The sequence below is a fragment of the Pithys albifrons genome, chromosome 9, assembly GCF_047495875.1.
Source record: "Pithys albifrons albifrons isolate INPA30051 chromosome 9, PitAlb_v1, whole genome shotgun sequence".
NCBI lineage: Eukaryota > Metazoa > Chordata > Aves > Passeriformes > Thamnophilidae > Pithys > Pithys albifrons.
The window spans coordinates 25,874,361-25,894,990 of NC_092466.1; the positions used below are offsets into that span (position 1 = coordinate 25,874,361).

The following is a 20,630-nucleotide window of genomic DNA, read 5'->3' on the forward strand; positions in this document are numbered from 1 at the left end:
GTGTCAGAAGAAATCTTCAATAAAGCAGAATCAATTTCATATCACCTGTTCCTTAACTAACATAAACTTTATGGAAACAGATATGTGTATGCGCAGCAAAAGGTACTGAGGAGATCTGTTCTAGGATGTCATATGTCCATGTAGTCACACGTGTGTAAGGAGATGAAAAGCACAAGAGAACAGCCATGAGGAAGACATGGAGAATCTGTACACTTCTGTGAGGAGACTGAGAAAACCTGGCTCTGTTAGTCCTACAGAATGAATGCTGAGAGAGGATATCATTGCAGTCTATTAATACACCCCGAGATAAACATGAGAGACAGCTACGAACTATTTCAGTGGAGGACAATGTTGGCAGGAGAACAAATGACTATGAAGTGGCCATGAGTTACAGTCATCATAGAAAAAGCAGGATTTCTAGTTAGGAGAGGACTGAGGTTCTGGAGCAGCTTCTCACATCAGCAGTAGCATGAGAAAAATGCTTAAATGCTTCCCAACCAGAACTTGATCAGCTTTGGAAAGGGGCTATATGATATGGCTGCCTGTAACCGTAGAAGACTGCACGTGGTGATCGAGGAGATGCCTCCCTGTGTTCCTTCACTCATTCCTCCCCAGGCTATAGGACAGCCACACAGCACGCCCAGTAGGAAGTCTTTCCACTTCCTGGTTCACAGAAAAATGGAAGTCATTACTAGTTAAATCTTTAAAAAAGTACATAGGAAGTGCAGTTTAAGTGAATTAGTGTACCGAAACAATCCTTAATTTGTTTGTATTTCCTGGATTTCTATGTGTGTGTCTTCAATTTTCACTAACTTCTTAAACCCCTAGTGCTTCAAACCATAAAAATACCTATGAAATAAACAATGCATTACTGCTCCAACACTGACACATTCACTTGGGACCATCTGTGTGAGCTGTAGCTTGCACGTACTGATTGTCAAGAGACCCGTTGCATTCATTTGGTTTCACACACAGCACAGCAAAGCACAGCCAACCACCTCCAGTTTAGCAGTTTTTCACTCTGCCACATAGATAGTAGTTGTATTTTTTATTCCCTTGTTAAGCAATGTATGCTACTACATGGTCTTATCTTTACATTCTTTTGTAATCTGCTAAATTAAGTAGATTAAACACAGAAGTATACAAACCAGAATACTTTTGGTGTCCTAGCAAACAAAATTCCATTTTTTTCCTAATGAAAATTCTTACTCAATATATATTGAAATAATAAGTAAAAATGTTTTCAACTGCCACACCCAAGATTGCAAATGTACTTTAATTCCATGAGTTTCATCAATTCCATGGGTTTCATTAGAATTAATGAAAGATACACAGCTAAGGTAATGAACTTAGTTTATGCATAACAGCAAGAGGAAAACACTCAGTTAAAGCTCATCTGATGTTAGACTTGATTTCATGCTGACCTTGCTCAGCTGTCAGATGCTTTTCTGCTTATGTTTTGGCTTATATATGTCTGACATCCTCAACTCCAAATTAACTGTAGTTACTTTTATGGAGAATAATTCTGCTGAAAATCACACAATAAGAGGACAGGAGATTAAACTCATAGTGAAGTTGATGCTGGTAATGTCCACATCTGTGTTTCTAAAGTATTGGCAGCATTTTAATTTCCTTGGGACTCTACATAGGATATTGCTGGAATTCTGAAAGTTTAAGCCAGCAACATGACTGCATCCAGCTGAAACTAGAGAAAATGAAAAAACCTTGTACACTGTGGCTTGGAGCCTCAGGAAAAAAATAAATTGCACACTGGTGAATGGTTTTAGTGCACACTGGTTTATACCTCTTTTCTAAGGAAATAAATATTGCCAGCTTTGCCACTACAGAAAATTTCTAGGAATCAAAGACCAACACATCTTGCCAAGTATAGCAAAAGTCTTTTATAAGATAAAAGAGATTTTGCACCAGAAATACCTGGAGCTTGTGATACTGCAACACTAACTCAAAGTTCTCCCCCCATGTAACAATTTCTTCTCCTTTAGCATATGTAACTTGTTATATTTTTATTAAGTACCATTGCCAAACTGACTACACAGGGCGCTGCTTGAAAAGGTAATTTACACAATCTCTGTGATAGAAAATTACATAGTAGCTATTTTTAAAGTTTCCAAAATCCAGTCACTTGTGTGCCTAGATTAATGTCTTCTTTAATACTTATTAGACCAATGAAACAGCATACTTTTTCCATCTGCATTGTGATAAAGAATAGATTAAAAGAACACATGGCCAGCTTGGCACTTTGTCAAAATATTTCTTCAGTCCTACTCACTCTGAAGTATTTCAGTCAAATTCTGTGTTACTAAATCGGGGAATGGGAAAAATTTCAATGCAGATTTTTCCATAATCTTATATATTCCTTACCTGTGGGCAGTCTTTGATGTAGTGTCCCTTGTTAAAGCAGAGGTGGCACAGGTAGTTAGGAGGAGGCCTCTTGCTGGGTTTTCTGGCTTCTGAAGAAAGGGATAGGTCAGAGAAATGCTCAGTGAGGGAGCTTAACCCATCCACAATGTTATTAAGTGAGCCATAAGGCGAGGCACTCTTGTACAGACTGCTGCTCAGAGCCTGAAAAGGAAAAGAAAAAAGTTGCACACAACATAGTACTGTATTTAGGATTGTTTTGAAGCAGATCTGAGTAGGGGAAGAGTAAGAAAAGCAGGGGGAAAAGTGATTTTTTTTCATTAGGAACATGAATCCATATTTGAGGCAAGCAGAAGACAGACCATTAATGAAGAGGTTTCACAAAGGCAATGCACTGGAGCTGTCACCCCACAGCTGAGGACACTACTGAGCCTGCCATCGTTCATTTAGTCGAACCTTTCCACTAAGAACGATTGCTTTCTTGTGTTTGACCATAACACGTTCATGGTATGGTTAGAATATGCAGGCAAAAGCTGAAAGAACAACTCACAAAAGGAAACATTTTCATGTCCCAAACTACTCACACAAAGAATATTGAAGTCAGCAAAAGGAAAAGAACACCAATAAAAATGCAAACTACCTTTTAATTTCCAATCTGGTTAATCAGACAACCAACACAGAGTCCCACGTTCAAATAACAACAAGGAACATTGAGATCTACATCTGGTTCAGATTTTCTGAGGGGAAACCTACTGCAATTTATACATTTCCTGATAAACAGTAAATATTTAGGTTTTGTACCTCACCTCAATAGGATCCTCACTCTCTCAGTCTGCAAATCTATCTCAGTAGCTGCTAATTTGCCATTCAGTAGTTTTAGAACAGCAGGAAACCCATCAACGCCTAAATAGCTTTTCTCTGTAATGGAGATAACAAGGATTCATTCCCTTTAGGCTGCTAAGACTCAAAAGAAACTATGTAGCAGGAGTTTAAAAAGTAAATAGTAACTCTTAAGAAATTAACATAGCAAGGAATCACTGTAGAAATAAGACCAACTACGGACTGTCGTCTCCATCCTTACGTTAGGAGACACATTTTGCACGGTGTTTCCACCTTCGGTCTGTAATGCTATGCTCATCTAATTCTCCTGGCATCAAAGAATTACTGCCAGCTTATGGGAAGGTGAGGTAAGAGGTTCATTCTGTGCCTCTGAGGACATCTTATTTTTCAGTGCTATTAAATCCAAATATTTCAATGCAGTCTTTATATATGTCCTATACGTTTCCATATATTTATACATGTTATATACACATTGAAGACACGCATTGAAATTGATTTAGAGCGCTTGTGAAATAAATCTGAAATGGAAAATATGTTTATTTCAGAGATCTCAAACACTCAGGATGTCTGCATACTGAGTGTTTCCTGGGGGACAGTCACACCTCAGAAGAATCATATTGAAGCTCTAGGCACAAGTACTGGATGAGTCCATTACCAAATGAGTCTATTACCAAATTCCATCCCACTGCAGATGGTGTACACTGTAAAATAAAATTTAGCCTAACAGAGATGATCTGCTTCACCAAGCAGCACTGTGGACAAACACAACATGCTGAGCTCCACTGACCCCTCTTACAAAGCTGGTGCACAGCAGCAGGATCAATTCAAAGGGCCCCAGAGTAGAATCTGATCTCACAGGGGACTTTACGTATGTCCTGGCTCTGAAGTGCCTATAATTTTACCCCTTGTACAACACAGCTCTGTGCTGGTGCAAGATGTTGTGGGTGCTGAGAGGAGAATTAGCCACTTTGTTTCAGGGGTTAAAGCTGCAGATTTTAAAAGGAAAAGCTATTTCAAAAACTAAGAAAAAGATTCTAGCTGCTTTAGCCATCAAGCAACCAAAGATACGTCCAATGGTCACTGGAATTTATTTTGTAGGATTTATTGGATGCTGTTGAAATGAGAAATTCTTGGCATCAAATTGCTAAAAGGAAGTGGAAGTGCTACGCATGCCAAAATAGCATTAATTAAGGGTCTTCAACTTCTTGTCTCCCTAAGAGCCACTTTCTCCTCTATACACTTGGAATAATATAAAATCTTTACTTTTAAGAGCATTTCTTGCCAAGAGATTCTTAAAATACTTCACATGCATTACACCCATCAGTAGCCTTGCAAATTCATTATTATCTGATTTTTATAGAAGGCTGTATGTATGGAAACACAGAATGTGTGAAATCCCAAATTCTTTACCTATTGCCATAATCTAAAATATCTCCTGAGGATGTAGAATATATAACTCCTATCCATCGGGAAGTTGATATTTTGGCCCCAGGGTCAACTCAGTGACAAAACAAATCTATCTGCTGCCTTCAGTGGCTTTGAATTGGATATATGGCCTGCAGTGGGGTGAGTATTTTGATTTCTAAAATCCTTTATACTGAGTTACTGCCCCCATTAAAAGGAAGCAATTTGGGATCACAACTGGGGATTATGTAATTCACTCCTCCATCACACCTTCTTGACACATTTCAGGTCAATACTGTAATATATGGTGGTCCACTCTGTCACCAAACCTTTACAAATATTTGTTTCAACCAGAAGCCTCATCAGAGATTCCATCAGACTATGGGCTGACACTAATCATAATCTCAGCAGCCACCAATGGTTCTGTGGCCAAAGTGTGGCTCTAAAAGTGGCCACTTGGTTCACCTGGCAGGGTATTTGTGCAATAAATGCCAAAGTTGGAGATGGCAAAACACCGAGTCTACACACGGCACAATGCAACACTTCCCTATAATTTTCCTGAGGCCCTGTGCTAAAAAAGGAAGAAACAAACACAACATCTCAGAAGATGAAACTAAAGGAGAAGATGGACATTGCTGATGTCACTGGTACTTTAAAGAACAATGAATCCCTAAGGAAAACTCCTAGTCCATCCCAAGATGCAGCCTATCCCTCTGCATATAGTCAGGCAAACTGCTTCAGCAGTTCCTGCCATCTGACCTGGAAAATGGTCTTAAATCTCTTTGACTTAGAGTCGATGTGAAAAACACATCAATATGGCACTTGAAAGTTGCTATAAAGAGCACCAGCACAAATGGTGCTACATCCTGTTTCTAGCTCTGGAAATCTCCAGTTCTTCAGAAGGAGATGAGAAAATACGCCGTTCCTGAAACCAAGTTATATAATAAGGGAGGCAGTGGAAAAGTTCATCCCAATCCCTGGAATCAAATTGTGAAAGCTTAGGGCATGTAACGAATGTGACGAAATGGTGATTGAGTCCATTTTGTCTTTGTAGAAGACAAGAGGTGTACAAATAGTACTGAGATACATAGCACAGTTTTGATTTGGGCTTTTTTCCTTCTGGAGCACTTAATTGAGCAAATCAGCAATTCAGCCCTTAATAAGTGTTTGCACTGCTGCAAAGAGGATTTTAAGGGTTTTGAAAAAGCTTTGAGTTAGCTTCACACAGGGGGATGTCCAGGGGATGATCAGTGTGACAGAGAGAATGTTGATGGTCTCAGACAGAAAACAGGGAGGAAGAAACGCTTTCTGACTCACCCTGGTCTCAAGTGCATTAGTACAGCTCTGGGAGGTGGCAGGGAGACTATTCCTCTGATGAAGTCAATGGAAAGCAATGACTGCTCTGTGTTCACCATGCACCACTAGCAAAGCCATCTTATTTCTTTAAAAAGCAGACATAGTACCTCTCAATTGGAGTCTCATTTTGAGCTCCAACAGGATAGACAGGATTTGGCAGTGAAAGGGTTAGTGCTCTCAAGGCAGTGAAAGACCACACTGCATGTCCTAATTACAAGGCTCATCAGCCCAGCTGCAATGAATTGAGGATTTCCTTATCTTGCTGCAGTGGGGGGAAGGGGGATCTGATGGTAAAATTTGGAAACTGTTTTGGTGGAAGGTTCGAGCTGCTAATGTAAGTTCACTTGTTTGCTTGGTTTTTTCCTTTCTGTGAACTTGTTGACTTCGTTGAATGAACCAAACTGAAAATCTGGTGCTGTACTTTCCAAAGGTAACCTCTCTGCTCTGTAGATCTTTAAACCGTATCTGTCCAAGGCATTGGGAAGCAAAACTTCCTTTGTTATTTGTTTGCTGAGCGTTTCCAGTTAAAGGGTACCTAATCTGTAAGGTTGCAGTGTGTTTCTTTGTGAAAGAGGCAGCTATTGTCTTCCATAGCTCCTCACTGATTTCCAGTGGGGTAACATAGCAAGTGACTCAAGAGTTCCAGCACCTAACTCACCTCGAAGAAATTCCTAGTTAAGTGACTCATTGGCAAATGCTTTTTGTTCCCTTGGGTGGGTCCCTGACTTTCAGACACAGCTTTTAGGATTGATGTGCCAAGAGGGGGAAAAGGAAACACCAGCTTTATCTCTTCAGATTCTTTTTTAGCAATGGTATAATATTGAAAATAAAGACAACAATACTGTTAGAAACATTTAAACAAATAAGGGATAAGTTTTATTTTCCAAATTTCCCACTGCTATGTATGGCTACTGCTTTAGCTCTAAAGGTTTTTTTTAACAGGGACTGGAAAGCACAGATAGCACAATAGCATCTCAATTATGACAATGTTGAATTCTGAACAAAGGTGAAAGGACTACCTATCAGAACAGCTGATATTAATAAGTAATGCCAACCTGTTTATGTGGGAATGGTATCTTCTTATTAGGATTTAAGAAGCAAAGCTTTTAGGAACAGACAGGAAAAGCAGAGGCCTATCTGGGAAAATCAGTTTCTGCTCCAAGTTCAGTTTGTGGTTGCTGGACCCTTAAGGCAATCATGAACGGGTACATATCCATTAGGTACCTGAAGGCAGAATGACCTGTGCTGGTTGATAGGCTGTAGCTGGTCAGTACACCTGTTTGATGCTCTTTAAGTTAGTGGTTTGTGCTCGTGGGTCTCTCCACATTTCTTTTAACTCCCGTACTGAAGTGAGATCCTGTACCATTTCAAATCCTATAACCCAGTCCAGTCATCAATGCTTCCACAATATAAAATAGTCTGTATTTGAAAAGCAATGAGCAAACAATTTTTGACTTATCTTTGTTTTAGTATGTTGCCAACCTAATAAAGCAAACAAAAATAATTCAGTCTTAGCTGCCAGAGTTAAGTTTAAGTCAACAGGTGCCATGCCATGCCATGGCTGTCTGAAGTTTGCTGGAAAAGGGAGGTTGAATTGCCCTGTCATCAGTGTGGAGAAATTAAGGTTTTCATATACTGTAAATTGTAAACATTCTCCAGCCTGTATGATGGTAACCAGACTAGGCATGCTAATTATTAGCCCTGCACTAAAATGTCAAAAGGTGCTTAAGTTATCAGCTTGAATTTTCCTGAAGTTAAGAACTGAGTGCATCCCCATGCTGTGTCATGGATAAAAGAGGATAGACAAGCAACTGCCCTCACTCAGTTGCTGTTTCCCTGTTGGAGAAGAGGGAAATCTGTGCTATCCAAACAGGAATTCAGTGGCTTGTACGTGCTAATATACAAAACTTAACCTGAGGGGCTGTATCTGCCTTCTCTCCTGGTGTCCTAAGGCTTGTTTTTCACATGGCATGTATCTATGGGGCTATGCAGTACGAGTGAAAGCGCAACAGTTGCACCTGAGGATGACCATGTGTGGAGAATGCACTTAAAAAGTGTGACTTTTCTGTGCTTCAGCTCTTTATAAGTGGTCAATGCAGTTCCCTGGTTTTGTCCCCAAAGAAAACATTCAATGCAGAATCATAGAATAGAATCATAGAATTTTTTAGGTTGGAAGAGACCTTTAAGATCATCATCAATGTTTATGGCCAACCCCAAATCCTTCTGAAAACAGAGGGATTAAATGAAAATACTATAATAAATTTAGTTGTATTAATTTGAGCCAGAAGAAACAGAGAAATTTAATTGCCAAGACTGAACTGGAAAACCTCAAAAATTGCTCCTGCATGGCTTGCGTCTGCTTTAACTCCTCTGATAAACTGGATACTTTTACCAAAAAACAGCTTAAGAGTTTGCTCAGTAACATTTTTATCATTGGAGAACTGCAAGCCAAGCTCATCACTCAATGAAAAAAATGTTTGTCTGGAGGAAAGAAAAAAGAAGTAAAAAAGACTTGGGTTTCTGTTTCCTTCCAAAGCCAATGTCTAAGTCAAAAAATCTGGTCTTTGGGCTGACTTCAGTAAAATCCGAACTGCTCAAGTTCCTCATATAGAACCACTGACAAATGAGGATTAGCCAAATAAACCTTAATACATTTCTGGCTAGTTAGATTAGCCAAGTATACCTCAATTATTCCTTCTTCTGTAGGGGGTTTTAGATAAATACATGTTTATGATAAATCGCTAACACTAATGCCTACTTCTAAATATTTTCAGATAGGTGGCACTAGGACTTCCCTTTTGCAGAAACTATCTTAAGGAAACAACTACAAATGCTGTGTGACTTGCTAGTGGTGGTGAAGTGAGTCACTGAAGGGCAACGGATCTTTAATCCAGCAGATATATCTCTCTAATCTAGTTATTCTAAATCTGAAAACTCGTCTAGTGGTGGCTTCTCAGGATGTAATTGCTGAGATTATGCAGAACAGCAAGTGGGTGCAACACACACTCTTTGTCCATGACTGGCATACCTTCAATTCAGAGCAAGGCTGGAGACCAACACATGCCACCACCTTGCCTTGCTTTAGATCTGATGGTCTTTAAGATTTTGATCCAAAGATTTCAATGAGTTTCACAGACTCTGAGATGTTAAAAAAAATGTTGCTCCCTTCTATACTACTATTACACATTAGTACAGAAGTAATAACGCCAACAGTTCAGAAGTTGCTCAGTCACCACCTCCAGCTTTGCCTTTTGGCTCTCTCCTAGCAGTGTGATCCTCCTCATTTCAGCCTCAGGAAAGGATTTGCTGTGGATATCAGTGAGAACACAATGCATGGGGTCCTCACAAAAAGCTTTTAAAGGCAGGTGTGAAAGAGGACAGAGATTTGCTCTGGTCAGAGGTGTGCAGTCCTTTCCAAATCTTACATCGAGTTCTGCAGAGATCCTTTTTAATCCTCTAAATGCCAAACAACTGCCCACTTGTGTTAGAGAAGCTCTCACACATGAGCACTGTATTAGGGACAACAGAGACCATTCACATGGCAAATTACTTTAACACATCCCTACAGGAGCCTTCACTTCTCTGCCTGTCCCTCGCTTCCCTGCAGCTGGGTCTCCCCCCGGACACTGACCTCCCTGACCTTTCTGAGGCCATGGGGATGGGCTCCACCGGGTACCTCCTTACTCTGCTGAGGAACAAGCCACTCTGCTCGAGACAGGGTTCTGGAGTGAGGAGGAGGTTGTGAAGGCTGTATAGCATAAAGTGAGGGGAGAAATGGTTGGATGTGTTTTGATCCCTGCACTTTCTGTTAACATCTCTGCTTCCTGCAGGAAATCTTGTCTCAATCTGACCTGCAGTTTGAAAAACAAGAGTCGGGTTTCCTCTTGTTTGGTGGCTCTTTTGACAGTCCAAATGTAAGAAAAATAACACCCGGAAATAGATATGTGCCTGTTCAAAACACACTTAGGAAAGCATTTACCTCCTGTGCAGCTCTTGCATGATGAAAGGTTTTGCTAAGAAATGCCCATTTTGGGTTAAACAGAACTCTGAGACAGTTTTGTTTATATCATTTACATTCAGTAATGTCTTCTTGGCGCAGAAACCTCTGCAATGGCTGCCAAAGTTTAAAAGAGGCAAAGCTAAGGTCGCTGTCAGAGGTAGAAACAATACATCATCTACCCAGAACGGGCCCCTCGCAATGTGCTTAGGGCCTCAGTTCCTGCACTCATGGCAAGACCAAAACTTTTATTAAATTGAATATAGTGAGGAAAATAAATTATTTCTATGTACTAAATGACAGGCTTGAATTTCGCTTTGTGACTCCAGCTTTGAGATAGTTTTATCTACATTTAAAACCACCCTCTTAATGAATTGTGATACAGCACAGCTTGAAGTGTGATCTGAGCAAATAAACCTAAAACATCACAATGTGCTTCAGATAATTTCTAAACTAACAAGTGAGTAATCTGGTTTCCAAGTATATTTAAGGACTTTTTTCCCCCAGGTTGGGACTATTAGAGGAATGAATCTATTACTCCATTAATTTCAGCTGCAATGTATGTTGGAGAAAGATGATTACATAAGAGCACCTCTGTATTTTGAGGATCAGTGATGCTCAAACCCTCTTAAAAACTCTTTCTACTCCTCCATTTGCAGGATGCAATGACTTAAAGTAGTTCCTTTGCTTTCCTTTCAACCACAGGTATCCACAGCCCTAATAAATCCTTACAAATAGTTGCCTAGCAGGGTGATTTAGTATGAAGAAATAGAGGCTCCAACTCCCCTCCTACAATCGTTTAGATACCTGGAACTCCTAGTAGCAAGAGAAATCTGTGAGAGAAAGCTGATCCTGTTCAAGTGCTTACTTAGCTGGCTGTTAGCTGGATGAGGCATAAATACAGATTTCCAGATACCCACGATCCTTCTATGTAGGGTATTGCACCTGTGTTTGCTCAAAAGAGACACCTGGTCCTGCCACATGCAGGGAGTAGGGGTGGGTGGCCATTTAATAGAGCAGGAATGTATTTCTGCTTTGTATATGAGCTCAAGTCCTGGATCATGAGGGCATTTGCCAATCTTCAAACTAAATCTGTAGAAACACAAAACACATTTCTTAAGATACATGTTTGGAAGACCAGGCAGCAGTTCTCCTTTCAGCAGCAGTTGAAAGAACTAAGAAAAAGGGTCTACAAGAGGCTCCTTAAAATTTCTTTTTGCCAAAGTATTGGACTTGTTAATATTTACTTACACCAAAACACATAGCGAAGTAATAGGCTAGGCTTGTGATATGTTGAAACTTAAAACCTACCAGAACTCCTCACAGCTGTGCTGGTCTGGTTAGACAATGAGGGACGTGGACAAAGCCCAGGACTCATAACCCTGCATTTATTCTGCTTTCCTCAAGTGAACCTGTCTATAATTTCAGGTTCTACTTTTAGTACATCACAAATTGTTTGTAATGGTTCTGAGAATAAAAACAACCTTCAGGGAAAAAGAGGTGATCTAAATTTTGACACATAAAGAAATACTGTCTGTCGGAATTATGTCAGCATTACTTTAAGATTTGAATAGCTTTGTAAAATTTAATTAGTTCCTTTGATCCATTGTAACTGCTCAGGAACTCACACAGATGCTAAGTAAACTGCCATGAAACAAAGACCCATATTCTCCCCATTTAATTTAATAATTTCATTGTGGCTTTCTACAAGAGAAAGAAGAGCAATTCAGGAGACTAGCAAAATGGGCATCAGGCTGCTGGCAATTTTTCTGGGGAAAAGAAACAAGGGAGAGGTACAGATACGAACTGAGACATTTTATTCATCTGTTCAGAAACTTGAAGGTTATACCCAATATCACTTTTTATGCAGCGTTTATATGTATGCATCTAATTTGGAGAACAGGACACACTTTTGTTTCTATGAAAATGCTTATTATCAGTATTGTATGATTTGCTCTTGTAATATCAGTGCCTGCACCTTTTTACAACTGCACTGTGTCACTGTTTTTCATGTTTTCTAAAGAAGCATGGAAAAGATCCTCTGGTCTTAGACATAAACTGCACTTAAATTGGGTTTTGGAGTCCTTTTATGGCCCACTTAAACTCTGATCTAGAATACTTTTCTCTGCATTAATCTTCACGTAGTATCTTTCAATAAAATGCAATCTTTTGACAAAAGTGGTTTGTTATCTAAATTGTACAAGCCCACAAAATCCCCCAAATAACCCAACAAAAATGCTTGGGTGGGGGGGAAAGCAGGATATTAGTTTTTGGATAAAAGCAGTTTTGTACACTTGGTTATTTAATTCATTCTGTACCCTTTAAAAATTAATATATTGGTTCAAGTCAGACTTGGTTGTCTGATCATTTGTGCAGTTCATTGGAGAAGAATCTTCCTTTTCTAATCTGAATAACTGAGCCTGTGTCTGTAGGGCAAAAGAGGAGTGGATGAAAAATCATTACCCAATACACAGTTACATCACCTCTTTGTTTGGGTGCTTTGGCATGGAAGACACTGTATACCCGTAAAATAACTGTAAATGAAAGCTCTGTGTATAAAATATAACTGTAACAAGAATTCTATGTGCTTTTGCCACCAATTATAGGTTGTGGTAGTTTTTTCTATGTATTGTCTGACAAGTTTTTCAAGATATGGATGTATTTGTGAGGCAGAAAATGCATGCCAGAGCTTCTTTCAAGCAGGAGTTTGAATAAACACAAAATCCCAAGTGATTTAAAAGAGACGGCAATGATTTTCAACTAATCAAGAATAATACATATAATTGGTCTACCTTCTATTGCTATTTTTTTTTTCAACCTACCAAAAAGAAACCAATAGTAAAGCAGAAAGTCCATAGCCCTGTCCTGAAAGACTTGATTTACTTTCAGCAATCAGTATTTTAGTTCTTGCTAGCCTTCCAAACATGGTTCTGACTTTGATGTGAAAACAAATAGCTGCAGAAGACTATGGTGGGTAATATTTTAGTTGCAATAAACCAAAGCACAGATGTAAGCCATGTTTGAATTAGTTAAAGCCAGAGGTAGGGCAGGTGTGCTGCAGAGCTACAGCAGCATTTGCTGGGGGTGGGGGCGCTTTGTGGGTAAGGAGGCAACACAGGAGGCTCTGTTTGAGTAAATTCAGCACATCTTTGTCTTCCTTATTCTGGGAACTTTCTGCTGTTCTTATTCAGGTGAGGAAGCCAGAGTAAGAGCAACATAATTGTATTTAAAATGCTTGCTGAAGTGAACCACATTTGGCTCCTGAGTATTTCCTCCTGCAATCAAATTGCTATTGGGTAATTCAGCCTTAGTGTGAAGAGTAAAAATAGTATCTGCCACAAGCAGTACAGTTCATTTATAAAAACCCATGCAAACAAAAAACTTAATTCTGGAGAACAGAGAAGTCTAAAGTCATACCTAGGCAAAACAAATAGAAGAGTGGAATTCAGATGGGAATTTCAGTTTCACACTCCTTATACAAGATATAGATCTTATTTTCAGACTCCACTTCCTATAATATATTCACATATGCGGTTTTTTTCTTCCTTGGCAAAAGAGGGCATTTTCCAAAGACTACAGAAGTAGTAAAGCAGGAGGCCGCAGCTGCAGAAATATAAACGGGGCAAGAGAGAATGCTTGTAGACATAAACCCTGGAATTTTTGCATTTTAAGGTCTATGTTCAGTTGGAATTGGAATCAGAATAGCTGTTAGCTCGAATATCTGCAATAGGATCTGAGATTTTGAGACCAGAATAGAGTGGGCTGTGAAAGCTGCACTTGATGTGCTGAGGCAGTATGATCAAAAGGGCTCTGCAGCTGCCTGTGTGAGAGGCTGGAGTAGGCTGGTGTGGCCAAGATCTCAAAATGCATATTGTCTTCTCATTAACATAGAGATTCAGCACACTGGGATCTCTTATGAGAACCAATGTGAGAATTGACATTTAACTTCCCAAAAAGCAGTTTGAAATTACTTGACTGGCACTTTAAATAGCCACAAAATGTCTGCAGCATGCAGTCATCCTGAGGCAGAAAGTGCAAGCTCCTCCAACATTGGAACTGTTGTGCTAGTGCCTTTTCCATAAAATTTATAGAAGGATAAGGGCACTGAAATGTTAGTATTCACACAAAGAATAGTAAGAAAAATGAAAATAAGGAAATAAATAATAATCACAATTATTAAAAGATACTTTTATGTACTGCAGACAACACTGTGCTACTCTATCAATAACTATGTTTAGTAAGAGGAGATAATGCTGTGGTTGCTTAGTCTGCTAGTGAGAAATCAAGAAGGCCTGACTTAGGAGCCTAATTCATTAAGCACTCCATGGATCAAAAACATGCTCTGCGTTAGGATAATATTACACAAAATTTAACAAATCAGACATGTTTTGGAGCATATGGCAATTTCTGCTAATCCACATGTCTGCTGTGTTTGCCCTCAGACCATACTGGTTGTGAGCAGCCTCTTACAGGTGTTGTCTTCTCTCTTTTAAATCTTTTAATCATGGCTGTTTTCAGAGATATTACACTTAATTTAGTGGGTCAGTGGCCAGATCTGCAATAGCAATCCCTATACTTTTCTGATGCTCTAAGAATGGAGGTATTTTTAATTTTATAGTCATCCTCCAAATGAATTCATCTAGGCCAAATAACAGACCTTTCTTCATCAAATATTACGTTATTGTGCATCCCTCTAATTCTATGAAAGACGGACAAGTTTGACTGATATACAATATATTTTCTGTAGCACTGCTAACTTCTTTCCCTACATTCTTGTTCTTGACACTTTTTCATGGGTTTTTGTTGTTAACTTATGAATGTCACCATCTTTTTGCAGAAGCTACCTAATCTATCCCAGTATCTATCCCCGTGCTGCAGACCTGCTTCTGTTTCACAGCGATTTGAACACTATATTCCACTGCACAATCTGTAAACTTTAACTCCACTGATTTTTCTTTCCAGTCAAGTGATCTGTACTTTACTGTAGCAAACTGAATTATTTTGTGTTCTCTCACAATTTGTTCCCTTCTTGCCTATAAGAACTCAGTCTGGAAGTCCACGAGTCAGAAACATGAACTACTTTTTGAAAATAGTGATTATTTTCTAAGCTAGCATATGCACCTAAATAAAATATGGTTTAGACCCACAAAGTGGCTGCCATAAAGGTTTCTAGAAGGCATTTCCTTCTTGAAAGAGAGAGTATTGCACATGGGCAAAGAATTCGTTACAACACAGGTTCTTTCTCACAGGTCGTGCTGCAGTTACCTCTCTAGGTTCTGAGAAACAAGTTTAACTATTATAATATGATAATTTCTAGTTACTGGTTGCTGTCTCTTCTTGACCAAAGATAGCATTGATTTGGTATGACCAAAGAGAGCATTGATCCAGTAAGATGTCTCCTGTGAGTCTGGAAATATACAATGACTATCTTAGTCCCTTATTCTAGGTTTCTCAATCATACCTCTCAATGACAAAGCCACAGATACCTGGCTGTGTCTCAAAGGCATTAAATTCCATGTAACCAGCCCCACAACAAAGCCTCAAATACTTGGCTCTGATGGATGGTGTTATAATGAGGGTGGAGCCCAGCTCAATAGCCAACTTATTGCATCTTAATGTTCTAACATGCTTTCATTTCATATCTAGGACAATAAACGCTGCAGTAAAAGTTTGGTTTAAAGCAGGTCTGTTTTGCAAAATGAGTCTTGTATAAGGAACAGAACACTCATTGTTGCTTTACTGTTTAAACCTTTATTATTGCTTTTCTTCACTGGTACAATGGGCTTTTATGCACCAAACAGCTGTGTTCATCATGTTTATTTAGAAGGCATCCATTGTACTGGAAAAAGTCTGGAGGACAAAAATCTTGGGGAAGTACAAGATGACTCTGTGGGTGCTGGCACTTACTTTTTTTTCTGTCCTGTTCCTTTGGTCAGTATGCAAGTCACATACACAGGCACTGCCATGCAGACTTTCAAACCCTGTATAATAGCAACTTTTCACAAGTGCTGTCTCTTATTCCAAGTGTTGTCCTCCAGAAATTTTCAATGGCAAGGCAACATACAAGAGGCACGACTATTTTACACCCTATGATCCTACCATTTCTCAATCTGTTGCTATTTTGGCCCCTCATTAGGTCACTTTCCAAATATTGTGTACAGCTATGTGTCAATCACTGTCACAGCTCAGCTCCAGCCTAAGCCAACCCAGGACAAAACTGTGAGGAAAAAAAATGCCAACCAAAGCAAGCACTGTGGAGACAACAGTCAACAGTTTAACTGTGGAAAGCTATGTGTTGTTCCAAAGATAGCATAAGCCCACTTGATGCAAAAGCAGCATACAGTACTAATGCTCTCCAAAACAATTTTACACAGTTGAAACATGTAGTGTATACCCAATGGCATCTGCAAATAAACAGATGTTCGAATCTCAAGAATTAAGAGCATGGCATTGTCGGAAACTCTCGAGTGACTTCTGCCAAAAAGAAGTCTAGTTTCCTGTTTATGGAAAGAACGGAGCACCTAATATATTGACAGAACTTTTTCTGAACAGTAGTATCTCTAGCACCTTCTAAACCCTTGAATGAAAGCTGCTGTATAAGCAGGCACTGATAGCCTGGGGTACTAAAGGGTTCACTCCTTCCTTCAGGGTATATCCAGCAAGGTGAAAGCACTGCCATGCCCCCTTACCTCTTTTCAGGTTACCATGTAGTAACATATAGGTCAGGTAAATACTGAAAATACAGAAGTGTCTCTTTCAGTCACACAGTCAATGCTGTTGTCACAGGCTGGAAAATGAACTGGAACAAACTAATGTGCTTGACCTTCTAAAAGTATTAAAATATCTGTATAGAACAAAATGGCTTATTTCCTGAATGGTGAATGCTCCTGGTTTTCTACAGAGCCAGCATTCTCAGTTGCTGCTGTTGTTCATGTGCCTCAGGAAACTGTAATGAGGTTAAAAAGAGCAGAATAAAGTTACATCCATACAGCTTGTGGATGATAGGAATCCACCCAGCAGTGCAGCAAAGGATCCGAAAGCAGTGCAGCCGGGGGGAGGCTGCAAAGGGGCTGACTGTGACAAGCTGGGGCTGAGGCAGGGGCCTGAGGAAGGCCTGGCACACCAGGGAAATGACTTTCCAAAAGAAAGGAGAAAAGTTTTGGGGGAAAAAAATGGAAAAAAATGTGAGCCAAGTGGAAAACGAGTGTGACAAAAGGATCAGCCCCTACTTGCACAGAGTATAGTAGAAGCAGAAAATTAACTCGGGGAACTGTGAGGAAAAGAAAACTGTTTCTCAGAGACTGTTTCAAAGGCTTCCTGAATGCAGTCTCCATTTACTTGTTTCTTCCTTTTTCTCCCAAGAAGAAAAAGGACCCGCTGGGATCAGAATGTATCCCAACTTGAACAAACACAGGCTGAACGAGTCCTATCTGGAGTCCATGGAGGCCAAACTCCTGGAGTCCTGTTGCTACCTGGACACCACAAAGCTTGTAAATCAAGCAGAAAGGGACAAAACCCACAACTGGTCACCAACGAGTAGGTAGGTAACAGTCTGAATTGCTCTGTCTGCTAGTCTTTTTGCAAAATCAATGTGCTTGTTAAATGCATGTTTTTAAACTGCCTATGTCATGTCATGCTTAATAAGACTAGGTCCATCAGTTTGAACGGGTTTTGAACTATATATTCTCAAAACCAGTGCCTATTTTGAGATTGGATGTGCATTGTCAAATTCTTAAAGAAGAATTTCTAATTAAGGGAAAAAAATGTGCGTGTATAACTCTGATTCTTAAGTGTTAGCAGCTATAACGTGAGAGCAATTGAGGAATTTGATTTAGTTTTAATTAATAACTCCATGCCTTGTTGACAGAACAGGAATGTGCATTTTGACTGTGAGTATGTTTCAAATTCCTGTTTAACATAAGTGGTGCTGGAAAGACTCTGAAATGGTATTCTGTGGGAAGTGCCAGAGCAACCTGGGCTGCACAGTCCATCTAACCCTTGTCAATCTGAGCCACTGCTGAATGCCTCCGGCAAGAGTCCCACAGTAGGGTGCAAAAGTGTAGCTGGATCTGTTCTGGAGAGGCTGTGAGCTGTGGTGTGCGAGGTGCCACCTCGCAGTATCTTCACACATGTGAAATCCCTCCAATGCAGAAGTGCTTGACCTCAACAACTTCCTGAGACAGGGAGTTCCACTGCGAATTGTCTTTGCATACCCCAGTTTTTAGCTTCCTTCCCTTTGGTCTGGTTTAGTCTTGTTCTTGCGTTATGAAATGAGCACCAAACTTTTTTTTCACTGCTTCTGTCACGTTCCTGTTTATACCTCTTCCCTTCAAACTGTGCCAGCCTCATCTCTGTTAAGCTATACGTATTCTTGTACCAAGCTTTTAAGTATCACTTTGAAAGGAAAAAGGGGGGGGGGGCGGGGGAAGAAAAGTGGGCGGTGGCAGTGGTATTTTTGCACGTTATGACGGACGTAGCACTTTCTGCCTGTCCTGCCCCCGTCCCTCTGGCCGCGCACGGGAAATCGGTGTAACCATTTACCAGACTGTCAACACGGGCGCCCCGCGCCGCCGGCGGGAGGAGGCGGCGGCTGCGCCAATGCCGGGGCGGCGGCGGCGCCTCGCCCCGGCCCGATAGCGGGACGGGCGGAGGGGCAGCGCCCGGCGGGCCGGGCCGGCCGAGGAGCCGCAGGAGGAGCGGCCCCGGCCCAGCGGGGAGCGGAGCGGGGGCTGCCCCGCAGGGCGGGCTCGGGCTCGGTCCCGGTCCCGGCGCGAGGAAGGGGCAGGAGGCTGCGAGGCATCATGGCGGTTGTGCCCCGGGGGGGGGCCGGGGGTGCGCGTTGGGCGGCGCGGCGGACTCACCTCGCTCCGCTGGAGCTGGAAGAAGCTGTTGAGATAGCTGGAGCTGAGCGATGAGCCCAGCTCCGGGGTGCTCTTGGTGTAGCCGAGGTCGGGATGCTGGGACGGGGAGGGCTCGGGTCTGAAGGCATCGAAGGCGCTGGCCTGGTGCGTGTCTTGCAGCGAGAGATAGACCCAGTTGAGGAGCTGGGCGGGCTGGTACACGGACGCGGCGCTGGTGTCGATGGTTGACAACAAGCTCATCTTTCCCCCCGGCTGTGCCGGCGCGGCTGGCCCCGCGGTGCCGCTCCCCTCCCTCCCCGCGCTCCGGCAACGCCGCTCTCCCGCCCCTGCCCGGGGCGCTCTCTCCCGGCCGCCCGGCGGACAGGACAGGGCAGGACGGGCCGGGCCGGGGGCTCAGTGCCGCCCCCGCGCCGCTCTCGCTCCCCTAAGGCCGGCGGCGCCCGCCCTGTCCCAGCGCTCCGCGTAGCACGGGCATCGCTACTGCTGCTGCTGCCGCCCGCGGGCTGTGCAGGAAACTTTGTGCGCGCTCCCTCCCTCCCGCCCGGGCGCTGCTTGCCCCGCTATCTGTCTTTATTCCCACTCCTGCAAGCAGCGGCGGGGAGGGGCTGCCGGCGCTCCGGCGGCAGCGCCGCGCCCCCATAGGCCTCCCGGCCGCCGCGGGGGTGCAGGGGCGTCCCGGCGTCGCTCCGCCCAGCCCGGCACGGCCCGCGGAGGGCGGGGGGGAGCGCGGCGGTTTCGGGCCGGGGTGGTCCCGCACCGCTGGCTGTTCGCCCGCCTGGGTCGCGCCGGCTCCCTCGCTCGCTCCCCGGCCTTCCTTTTCCTTTTTCCACAAGATATTTCCGCCAAATAGGCGCAAAACCCTCTCGAGGGCTCTCCGCCGGGGCCTTTCGGGCTTGTTTTTAACTCGACAAGTTTCACTCGACTCTTGTCAGCCCGCCCTCCCTCTTCATTCTCGTTTTTGTTTCTTGCCGCTAAGAGCTCATCGCAGTCGGAGGTTCCCTCTCCTTAAATCTCTGTCAGAGCTCCAGTGTTCGAAGCCTCGCGCGGCCGCGGAGCTGTTGCCAAGCCGTGCCGAGTTGGGGTTTCCCAAATAAGGCAGGAGAGCGCCGCGATGTTCCCTTTGAAATCCATCTAGGTAGCCCTGGCGCAGGCTCCTGGGGAGCCTGGCTGTGGTGGGAGACCCGTGAGTTAAAGCTCAGAGGCCTTTTAAGGAGTCGGTAGCACAAAAGTGTGATAAATGATACTTCTGTTAAGAAGGAGCCTGAGTGGGTAAGCTGGTAATTACAGTTCATAAACTCTTCCCTGCTGCCTTCCTGCGAGGAGTGGAACAGGGCATCTATTTCTCACTTTGGTACAGATACCATAGCAATCAAACTAGGTACTTGCGAAGGAACTCCCAGGAGGTAACTTAAAAACTCGGAACTTCTGCTCTTTTCCTGAGTGACAGAAAGCTGAAAATTAATATGCTTTCCTAATACAGTCTTCAGGAAGAGAAAGCTTTCCTACTTAGATAACAGAAAAAAATGTGACCTTTGAAACATCAAAGTTGGCATCTTGGTTTGCTGTTATGAGCCTGACATCTCTGCCGAGATAGAAGAAAAATTACTGCTCTGAAAAGGCATGCTTACAAGCAACAGGAAATGCAGGTCAGTGTACAAGGAGTAGAAAGGGCTACTAAACTGTCAGCTGCAAACACCAAAGATGGATGCATTTAACTTTTGAGAGCAGGTAGTTAAGGCAGCAGAGCTATCTCCTTGCAAGAACTGAAGTGCAGGTGAAGATTCTAACTTTCC

At 42.3% G+C, this 20,630-nt stretch overlaps 1 protein-coding gene across 1 annotated transcript in view; it reads right to left on the reverse strand.

Annotated features, from left to right (window-relative positions):
• Positions 1-19,367, reverse strand: part of ZCCHC24 (zinc finger CCHC-type containing 24) — a 107,241-nt gene extending 87,874 nt beyond the window's left edge. The window contains exons 1-2 of the mRNA XM_071563788.1: positions 18,838-19,367; positions 2,383-2,583 (exon numbers count right to left, since the gene is read on the reverse strand). Of these exons, the coding sequence (XP_071419889.1) occupies positions 2,383-2,583; positions 18,838-19,077 (441 nt within the window). The 5' untranslated portion in view covers positions 19,078-19,367. The remainder of the gene's footprint in view (positions 1-2,382; positions 2,584-18,837) is intronic.
• Between the last annotated feature and the right edge of the window lie 1,263 nt (positions 19,368-20,630).